Genomic DNA, 11,283 nt, shown 5'->3' with positions numbered 1-11,283 from the left:
CGGTGTGGGCGACGTCACGAGCCTGAGGATTGTGGGTAACAGGAACATGGCTGCTGGACTTAGTTGTGGCAGACTGTGGCTGGCCCTGCACAAATCTTAATATTTCCCAGGCATCTGACGCCTAAGTCCTGCAGTCGAGCATCTATCGTGTTCCTGAAGGTTTAAAGTGTGCTATCGTGCTTACTGTGCAGCAATACAGACTACAGATTGTGTGGATGCGGGAAATATAAGAAATTACGACGTCCCAGTGACGAGCGGTGGTAAAATGGCCGACCGTCAGCCATCTTTGGTGGACACGTAACCCAGTCACTGAAGCCGTGTGATGCCCTTATGGTTGTTTATTCTTGCTACAGTGAAGTGTCTAGCAATGCAGCACAAGAAAATAACGTGAAATAAGTGATAATTTAAATAGTACTGGACAGTGAGAGTGATAGTGGAAGCATCGGGTGGTGGGCGGCGGACCGGCTCACGATGAGGGAGGTGAGTGGCGAGCATTTGTTTACATCAGCTGGCCGACCCCTAGCTGCTGCTGCTGCTGCATGGCCCCAGCCTCCAGTGCGGGCTGGTGCACCACTGCTGGCCGTCTAATGCCTTAGATAGGACTTGGTGGCTGTTGACTTGTGCTTGGATCCAGAAGTGCGTGTCGAGTAGTAGTGTTAGTGGTGTGTGTGACGGACTCTGGAAGACCACAGCCATGTTACCTAGTGTATCAACAACCTGCGAGGTGTTTACTTCTGGTCTGGGTCATCATTCGTAACACTTGGCCCTCTCATCTCTATAAATGTTTACAGGCTGTTGTGAAAGTTCCAAGTTTTCCTAGTGTTTTCATTATTTACTGACGGTTTAGCAAGGATTCTTCACTGCCAGCAAGAAAAAAAAATAATAATGAAGTCCTAAACCATTAATCGTCTCGGTAGTCTGAAAAAAAAAAAAAACTTTCCTGCTTTGGTGTCCTGTCCACATGAAGCTAAATCGTGAAGTATTTGTAAGGTAGCTGTGCAAGTTACCAGCTCAGGAAAGACCACAGTGGTGATAACTAATGTAGCAACAGGCTGTGAAGGGATTACCTGTGATCGGTGATGGTGATGGTGATGCTGTTTGTTTTCTCTTGGAGAGATTTGTGGCTTTCTAGTATAGATGTTTCACTTATCATTTTAGCAAGTGTTAAAGGGAAGTGTTTTAACCAACCGTTTTATGGAAGGGAGTACTGGCAGTTGTAAAGAGTTGGTCAGCGCAACTGGCCTGATGCATGATGAAATAGATTATGTAATTACTATTTGACTTCTTTATCACAAGGACTGGGAGGATGTCATCATTATATCAAAGGTTTTCATGGCTCATAGTTTGAATACTTGTATGTAGTGCTGTGTACTCGTGTTTGCTCGAGAAATGAACACTGTCGTTATAATGTCATTGTTCAGAGGCCTGTTTATGTTGGGTTGTAACCAAATTTGGGTAATACATTGCTAAAGTAATGAGCCCAGCCTTAGGTGTAGAGTTGGCGATATTGTTACAGCTGATGTTGATCTTTATCCTTATCTTTGAATGCTTATCTATGAAAACATAGCAGGATAATAAGAAGCTATCTTCTTGAGTGGTCTCCACTCTCCCTAAGGCTGTATTAATCAGTAGTAAACTCAGTCATTGTGTCCCTGTGTACTCTTTTTCCACTCAGCCTTCCACCTTCTTGTAATCTGTGGTGGATTAACTCTTGGCTTGTGAAAGCTTCCATACAAAGGGGATTGGTTGACTTAAAGGAAGGCAATCAACTCATACTATTTACAAAATTACCTTTTGGCTTTGCATCTCTCTCTCTCTCTTTCTCTCTCTTTAGCCTCTCTTCCTCTTTTTTTTTTTTTTTTTTTTTCCTTTTATTAATTCAACTTCTTCCTCCTCCTCCCTTCCTTTTTCTTACCCCACTACTTAGTATGAGTACAAAAAAATTACATTTTAGCTATGAGGTGTGTACGTGTCACCTGATTCCAGTCCTAAGGGAGATGAGGGTCAGGTGGTCGGGTTTTCTCCCTCCTTTCCTTTTCTCCCTTTCCCCCCTTCTTCCTTTAAGTCAGCCACCAGCCTTCATATGGAAGCTTTTTACATGCCATTAAGTTAATCCACCTAGAATCACAAGAGGTGAAAGAAAGGCACACTGTGGGTCCATGACTTTGTAACATAACTACTCTTAATGGGGGCTGGCTAGCTCCAAGATGCTGCTGACCTTGATCTAGGTTGTGTCCTTGACTATTTTAAGGGTCTCTTGTCACCTCTTAACCCCGTGTTGTCGGTCTTTGCTCGTAGAGGTTCAGTGATTCTGGCACAAGCTTAGTAATGTGTTGCTGAACCTACTCTAGTTTTTTTAATATTGTGGAGAAAGACGTGAAGGATGAACATGAGAGATCTGTTACTGCTGAAGTGGGAGGAACTTGTAAGCCATCCATCTACATGAGAGAAAATAAGAATGTTAAATAAAATGATGATTTGAGGGCTTTATCAACACTAATAAAAAGTCCCTTCACACACACATACAATTCCTACTCAATATATAATGGTACTGAATGCTATCATGCCACCATATGATGTTTTACAATAGTGATACCAGAATGAAAATATTTACCTTCTTCAGTCCTTCCTTATATCCTCATATTAATTTTTAAACTAAACAAACACACAGTGGTGCTTAATAGGAAGAAGTCAAGGTAGAGAAGGAAACACAACTGGACATTATTCATGGCTAACTGAACTGTCTAATTACCTGCAGTGCTTTATCATGCCAGAAAATTAGTAGGATTAGAAGAGGGAATACACTAGAAGTATATTACAGGATATATAAAACAAAAGAATGATAACATCAAAGGGTGGTATCATTTACATTGATACTAGCGTTCTACACCTGAATTTATTAAGTCTATCCCAGATAATACATAATAGGAAAGTTTCAATGGTATAACTGATGGTAAGCAAAGGTAAATGCTTAAAAAAAAAAAAAAAAAAAAATCGAGAAATACATAGACAAAAGAAAAAAGCTGAAAAGGAGTGGTTACAGAGGTGATACTTGGCAGCTGACACCCGGGAGTAGTCAACCAGGTGAAGCTGCAACAGGTAAGGAGAGAGAGGAGTCAACTTATGAGGCTGAGGAACTGGGAAGCCCACCAAGTATGCAGACTATGGATTGTATTGCTACTACCTACAATATCCATAAGCCACACTAAAGAAATAAAGAGAATAAACTATTTTTAACCAGATTGCTAAAATCATCAGTTTGTTAATTAACCAGTAAAAGAAGGGATGGGGGGGAAAATAAAGCAGGTATATTCATGATACATAAGGTAAGAGTGCATAGAATCTTGAGGTAGTATATTTTCTCAGAGGTGAAGTAATACCTTGTTGGAACCTTACCTGGGTATCATTACAGAAGCCACACATGATATGCCAGCTCACAAATAATTAAGCCTAAGAATAATGAAAGATACAACAGATGGCTGGATGGTGCTTAATAATATACAGCTGAGGTAAAGAAACATTCAAAGAATATAGAAAGACAAAGAAAACCTGGAGATGGTATGTGGAATAGGAGGTGAGAAGGGAAGAAATTGTCAATATCTGTGGAAAGTAAGAGATGCTTGTAAGCTGCCCAATCATACAAGAGAAAATAAGGATGTTAAATGAAGTAATGAAGCGATTTTGTTTTATTACAAGCTGAATTACAATCATTAGTTAGATAAAAGGAAGATTATGGTGGGTATGAAAATAACTGCATCCTGTTTTTTTGCGATGAGGCTTTTAATAGAGTGATTAGAAGTTGAAGAAAGCTGAATATGACAGTGGTAATGAGGTAGCAGTTACTAGACTTCATCATTGTCCTGTGAAGCAAGGGTAGGGATAAATAAATGGTAGTTAGAGTGTATAGAACTAACATAGTCATTGTCAAGGTCACTAATGTAGAAATGGGGAGATTTGTGGTATTTTCAGTCAATGGTCACCAAGCACTTGTATACAGCAGTACTTCCTAAAGCATACAGCAACAAAATAACAGAGAACATTGCTCACAGAAAAATGTGTAGTTTCTGGCAAGGACAGAAATAGTGCTGATACATACTGGCTTGCTAGAAATGCTATGCCTCTTGAAGTATATCCCTTTTATTTTTTATAACTCTCTCTCTCTCTCTCTCTCTCTCTCTCTCTCTCTCTCTCTCTCTCTCTCTCTCTCTCTCTCTCTCTCTCTCTCTCTCTCTCTCTCTCTCTCTCTCTCTCTCTCTCTCTCTCTCTCTCTCTCTCTCTCTCTCTCTCTCAAGGATCATGAGAAAGCTGGAATACCCCATCAGTAGGGAATGCGATGGTTTATGGTATATTGAAATCTGGATGTGAACAGATGAGATTGAGATCACAGCAGTTGACAGGAGCAGGGTGAGAAATATCTGTATGAAATATACCAACTAGTGTAAACTTTGAATGCCTTTTGGTATATTGAAATTTTGAGTGTGAACAGATGAAATTAAGAGATCATTGCAGTTGACAGGAACAGAGTGAGAAATACCTGAGTGAAATGTTCCAGCTAATATAGTTGAGGTGGAGTGGACCAGTGTAATGGTGGATGGATATTGGTTTGTTTCTGTGGGAGAAAGGACTGAAATTAAATAATTGTTGAAGGATGTAAAAAGTGTAGTACTTATACACAAACTATAGGTAAGATACAGTTGTGAAGAAAGATTTAAGAATTGTAGGATTTGACATTTATATTTCATGTGTAGCTTCTAACACTGATTTCTGTGAAGTGTCTTAGCCCAACATGTGAAACACTGACCTTGCCTTTTTAAATGTTCATGTTGAAAGTATGATAATGAATACAGTGTTATTGACTGTAAGTGTTTCTATTTTTTTATTTGAGATTTGACTTGTTCATGTTTGCAGTACACAGAAGACAGTGGCTCAGACAGTGAAGAGGAGCGGTCTGGGTCTGGAAGTGACTCGGATAATGATAATGATTCTGATAATAATGAAAATGACAGCAAATCAGGAGGTGGGAGTGACTCAGGCTCTGGGTCAGGAAGTGGAAGGTAATGTTCAGAGTTTGGATTATATTTTCATAATTTTAATAAGCATTTATTGTATATTCTCTTTACCTGATTGAAATCTCTCTCTCTCTCTCTCTCTCTCTCTCTCTCTCTCTCTCTCTCTCTCTCTCTCTCTCTCTCTCTCTCTCTCTCTCTCTCTCTCTCTCTCTCTCTCTCTCTCTCTCTCTCTCTCTCTCTCTCTCTCTCTCTCATCACATGATTTTGTTTTAACATGGTAAATTTTTAATGAAGGATAAGGGTGCCAAACACTAGCTTCTACCTGAAATTATTCTTTTTAATATTTTTTCATCAGTTACAACTTTTATTCAGAATGAGTCTCATTTTCTGATTATTCTGAAATGAGATTCACTCAATGCTATTTACATATATACCTATTTATTTATGTATTCATTTATTTATAGTGGCTCAGGGTCTGGAAGCTCATCCGATTCATCCGACAACAACAATTCAGACTCAGACTCAGATAACAAACAGTCAGGGTCTGATGATGATGATGGTGACGAGGAGCAAGATGATGACCAGGATGAGGAGCAAGATGACAATGATCATTCGAGAAGTTCTAATAGCAGTCAGGAAAAATCAAGGAAAAGCAAGAGGGATGATTTAAAAGTGGTTAGTTTTAGTGTGTGTTGGTAGATTAATAGGCATGTCCTTGTAAAGCTTTTATGGTCTACTAAGCAATAGGATAATTTCTTAGCATTGTAATGAGCTAACCTTTTATTTATATATGTAGTGTTAACCCCTTTCACAGCAGTATGTATTAATTTGCAGCAGTAAAAGCAATGTATGGAAGCTTGACAAGCATCTACAAAAAAAGAAGGGAATGAAAAGAATAGATTTTGCAATTTCTAGCCAATACAGTGCTCGAAGGTGGCTGTAGAACAAGAAATAGATGTCTTAGAATGGTTAGTGATAAGGAAAGATATGTCAAATAGCAGTGAAAGGGGATAGGATGTAGGATGGTGTACTTCTAGCTGCGTAACCTAACCTATGTATGTGGACAGTTATTTCAATGATCATCACATGAGGAAGTCAAGTTGAAAGGAAAAGTTTTACAAGTAGAAATATTGCCAGAGAACATTATCTTGGGGAGGAAACTTTCTGCTACAAACACATGAGCCATCCAAACCCCATAAGGGAAATTAATGATGTTGAGCGAAGTGATGGCAGTGAGATAATTCATGGAAGTAGAAGTGAGATTCATGTGATTGATGATTTATTAACCTTAATGATAGTGAAGCTCTACCATTTCTGTGTTTTAGTGTTGGGAGGAGAATCCTGACATCTATGGAATCCGGAGATCTGCCAGGGAAAGGAAAGAACCTGAACGCATTAAAGTTGAAATCAAGGCAGCACCTAAAAAACACAGAAAAAGATCCAAGTGAGTCTTGTATGAATAGCTGTTTAGTTTTCCAAATAGATGTGGTTTGAAATATTTGTTTTTATGAGATTTTAAAGGAACATTTTCTGTATAAATGTAATTAGTTTTGTATTTTTAATAAGTGTGTCTGCAAACTTTTCAGTCATAGTTATCTCATACAGGAAGTCCTCCAGAGAAGAGAAAGTCCTGAAATTCAAAGACACATGATATAGATATGTACATCATTTTTTTTTTTTAGATGACTTGCTAGTTTTGAACATTATGAGAGAATTAATAATTCTTCTTGTGCTGTTGTGTTCTTGTCTTACAGTTTATCTTTACTACTTTCAGTTCTAGTCAGTGGCATAGTTCTGAGCAGTCCGACAGTGACAATTCAGACTATGATTCCTTGAAAGCAAGAAAACCAGTTCCTAGCAAGAAATCAAGTTCCTCATCATCTAAAAAGAAGTCTCATAAGAAACAGAGGAGTAGTAGTGAAGCAAGTGATAGTGAGGATGGAGGCAAAAGGTGAGTTTGAAGAATTGTATTCATTTGGGCCACTTAAAGATCCTCATTAGGCCCCACAGATATGCTACTGTATGCTTCTTCCATTTTATTCTTTGATATGGAAATCATTGTAATATTAGGGGATCAGAGGACCCATATAGTATCTCTTCAGCTTTTCGTTAGTGTCTACTCTGAAGAGTTTCCAGTTGTAGTGTGCTGTGTTGATTAGCATTGTTGAGATTAGGATTGATATTACGGTCTTGTCTCCAAGAGCCTAGAGTAATACTGTTCATAACTGAGAATTTTTCTTCAGAAATCATTATGGTTTATTGGTTGTTTTATGTATTTCATTATCATGGTCTTAATCTTTTATTGTGCCTTTTATGACAATTTTATTACCAGGCGAGGGTCAAGTCGTGCTGCCAAGGAAGTCAGCTACAAGGAGGAAGAAAGTGGAGAAGAAGAGGAGGATGAAGACGACTTGATTGAAGTTGATTGGTCTCAGACAGTTCCTGCTGAAGATGAAAATGCTCACACCATAGAAAAGATTTTAGATCAGCGGGTTGGCAAAAGAGGAGGTTAGTAAGGATCCATCTGTTTATTTCTCTTTGTATATAGGAGTTATATTCCCCTTAAAGTTGTGTGTTTAGGTGGATGTGTATGTATGTTAAATATTGATCTGGTTACTTCCCTTATGAGTTTATCAGTGTGGTATATAGATAACTATATATAATTATGCATTACTTTATGGATGGCACATCTACATACACTTGTACATTTATTCCAGCTGTTGGAATGCAGACGTACTTATATGAAATTGAAAAAAATGGAGACCCCAATTCTGACTTTGATCCCAATGACCCAGAACAAGTAGAGACTCAATATCTTGTCAAGTGGAAAGGTTGGGCCCACCTGCACAACACTTGGGAATCTGATGAATCTCTCAAAACACAGAAGGTACAAAATCATCCTGTGTTTGTGTTTGCTCAGCATTCTTCTTTTGTATTTTCCTTCAGTCAAGTAATGTGTTTACATGCTTAGGATCATACTGTGAGGATGTTTCAGAATGACTGCCATTTTATGACTGACTAATAATTAGATACTCCTGAATTTGTGTAGGAGAGAGAGAGAGAGAGAGAGAGAGAGAGAGAGAGAGAGAGAGAGAGAGAGAGAGAGAGAGAGAGAGAGAGAGAGAGAGAGAGAGAGAGAGAGAGAGAGAACGTGTGTGTCTGTGTGTGCTCAGTTGTGATATATGTATCTTCATATCACTACTGTCATGAACTGGTTTGAAAGAAGCTTATATGCTTGTGACATTCTTGAAAATTTCTATTACATAATTTGAGCCATTAAATATTGCAACAGCTGCTGAATGGGCTTTTGTTGTGAGACCTTGCCATTGGAAAGATGTTCCTTAGTTACCTAAATTGACATTATTTTCTTTTCATTAATGCTAGTGTGCTAAATAGTTTCCTGTTACTGAATCCCTCATATTTATCCATTAGTTTAATCATTATAATCAGATTTTTTTTTTTTTTTCCATTTGTACATGACATCTCTCACTGTCTATGGTATTGAGTAGAGGCATGTGTGAGCTTCAGTTATTCAATTTCTTTCTATAATTTTCTCTGATCATATTTGTTTCTGAGAGAGCTAAGCCAGGGACTCCAGTCTCTTCATCTGCACCAAACATCCTCAACTATTCACCTAGATGGCTGAGACAAGAGTGGATGTCACTGCTGCATCCCAGTCTCCGAGGTGGTAAATACACACTTGATCACAATGGGGGATTTTGAGTATCAAAGTTAGGCAGCAAAATATGGAAATGTTCTTGCCATGAGAGAGAAAACTGTTTTGCTGGTTGCTCTTGGATAGATAGAAGAGGCATTTGCCTATCTTGAATGGTTACCAAGAGATTTAAAAAAGTGTAAATGTGCTTTTGTTGACCTGATACGTTTGCTGCTAATCTCACTGATTTCTTAGCAAGGCTTATTTTAATCATTGCAATACATATAAAGCTTTCCCTTGTGCTAAATGAATGGCAGTCGGGGATTATTTACTGCTGTTTTTACATTATCATTAATGGGTTTGCATTCAGGCATTCATTTTATTGTTTACTATTTTCATTTATGGTAGTGATTTCATGATCAGGATAATTATTTTCTTGGTTGTGAATAGCATAACCAGTTTGTATAGTTAATTCTTGCTTTAACTTAGGTATGGGTCCATTTCATATTTAAGAAATACAAATAATAATCATAATGATCTAAAGCCTGTCTCATGTTTTGGAAATGGCTTAGAATTTTATAAAATCAATAAAAGTAGATTGGGTGTGACTAGCAAGTCCTGCCAATAATAAGGATTTACACCAAAGTTTATTAGTAACAGCCTGATATTTGATGGTAAGAATTTCATGTCATCAGATCATTGTTTTATTACAAAATTATTTTCAAATCGGCTCTTACCTTGAATCATTGCTGCCGTCATTAGCCCCACCAAAAGACCTCTTTTTAGGTGAGATGGGAACTTCTTTGTATGTAGAGCCCATGCTTTTCTTGCCAACCCACTTACAACATAATAATTGACCAGTGTGATTACCTCTTTTCAAGTAAAATCCCCCTGTAATAAAGGTTTAAGTATGCCATACTCATGAAATGTAGAAAGTGGGCTAGAAGCACAGCCCAATTCTGGGTCTTGGCATATGGAATAAGATAGCCAGTTTCTTTCTCCACTATCTTGGACTTCCCCAGTCATTGCTAACTGGTGTCCATATAAAAAGTTGGGTGAACCTAGGAGTGTACCTGAGAAAAATCCTTACCAAGCTGGGATTCGATCCTAGGATGTGCTTCTGTCTGAATCCCCATACTTTCTTCCTGTAATACCAAACCTAAAAATTAAAACATATGAGATATGACATAAGGGAGCTAATAGAACACTTATCATTAATGTCATTCTTGTGGGAGAGATAAAACTTATATGCACTGGATAACATATTATGCATTTATATATTATATATTATATATATATATATATATATATATATATATATATATATATATATATATATATATATATATATATATATATATATATATATATATATATATATATATATATATATATATATATATATATATATATATATTTATTTATTTTTTTATTTTTTTTTTTTTTTTATGCTGATAGTATAGCTTGTTTAACAGTCTTGAAGAAGAAAAGAATTCGAAGCTTGAATTTTATTGGAGGAAAACATGTTGCCAGCATAACAGGCTTGGAATATATATCAGTAAAAACAAACTTGTCAAAATGTATATGCAACATATCATAGGCAACTGGAATTGTTCAATAAGAAATGCCCATGACAGCAATGATTAGTAGATGGAAGGTGCACATAGCATATTACCTAAATGAAGATCATAAACTTTGCAAAGCTGATAGTTTTTAATTTTTTAAAGGAATATCTGATCAGGGGAGGGGTTAGTTCATTTTCCATCCAAATCTGAGAGCTGCTATTGGGAGTTTAGTTTTCAGTATTTGTCGTGGCAGTTTTGTTGTACATATTACTACATAATCTTTGTCCCTGGCTCAATCACTGCCTCTTTGACTTGCCTTGTAGCCTATTAGAGTAGTTGCATAGATATTGCTTAGGCTGTAACCTGCATGATGCTTTTTTTTTTTTTTTTTTTTTTTTTTTTTTTTTTTTTTTTTTTTTTTTTTTTTTTTTTTTTTTTGCTAGTAGCAGTAACTGAGCATTCTTCATAGAATGTTCATGCTTTCTGTTTCCTTTGAGCTCTGCAACTGAAGCTTTTGTGGATCATCTTTGATGTGTCTGTGTTTTCAGTATTTTATCTTTTGTTTTTGCCACATGACAGAACATCCTTAACCTTAACCTGCCAGGTGCCAAATTCTTTTGTGTGTGGATAACCCTCTGAAACCCCTCATTGCTACATCCATATATTTATAGCATTGGTTGCAGATAGTTAAGTATGACCTAAAATATAGGTAGTGGGTGTTTAGTGTATCCTTCCTACACCTTATAAACATCACATGGTTGACACAGCCCTTCCCCAGAACAAGATTAAGGCCTCCTGGTATGAGTGGAGGGAATACAAACCAGTACTTTCTCTGCACTCTAGCTTCCAAGAATACTACCTGAAGAAAGTAACAAACCTAAGGGTGATTGTAAATGCTGATACAATGTTGTAATAGTTTTTGTATTTGTCAATTATTACTCTGAAAAGTTTTATATTTATATAAATTACACATTATAATGAATATGTAGCTTACCATGACTGAGATCTTTCATCTACAGATTGCAACTAGTATTGCAAATTACTAATATTGATT

General features: G+C 37.0%; 1 protein-coding gene across 4 annotated transcripts in view; it reads left to right on the top strand.

The window, feature by feature from the left end:
- The first annotated feature begins 32 nt into the window (after nt 1–32).
- Nucleotides 33–11,283, top strand: part of LOC135106842 (chromodomain-helicase-DNA-binding protein 1-like) — a 30,591-nt gene continuing 19,340 nt past the window's right edge. For 2 of the 4 annotated variants that reach the window (XM_064016206.1, XM_064016205.1), the window contains exons 1-7: nt 34–480; nt 4,909–5,054; nt 5,474–5,684; nt 6,335–6,453; nt 6,784–6,960; nt 7,342–7,517; nt 7,727–7,896. In XM_064016206.1, the coding sequence (XP_063872276.1) occupies nt 472–480; nt 4,909–5,054; nt 5,474–5,684; nt 6,335–6,453; nt 6,784–6,960; nt 7,342–7,517; nt 7,727–7,896 (1,008 nt within the window). In that variant the 5' untranslated portion in view covers nt 34–471. Of the gene's footprint in view, nt 481–4,908; nt 5,055–5,473; nt 5,685–6,334; nt 6,454–6,783; nt 6,961–7,341; nt 7,518–7,726; nt 7,897–8,588; nt 8,698–11,283 lie in introns of those variants that run through there. The other 2 variants (XM_064016207.1, XM_064016208.1) reach the window with 2 other exon arrangements.

The sequence above is a fragment of the Scylla paramamosain genome, chromosome 14, assembly GCF_035594125.1.
Source record: "Scylla paramamosain isolate STU-SP2022 chromosome 14, ASM3559412v1, whole genome shotgun sequence".
NCBI lineage: Eukaryota > Metazoa > Arthropoda > Malacostraca > Decapoda > Portunidae > Scylla > Scylla paramamosain.
Note: the sequence above shows the minus strand (reverse complement) of the source record. Positions and strands in the feature narration are given on the sequence as shown.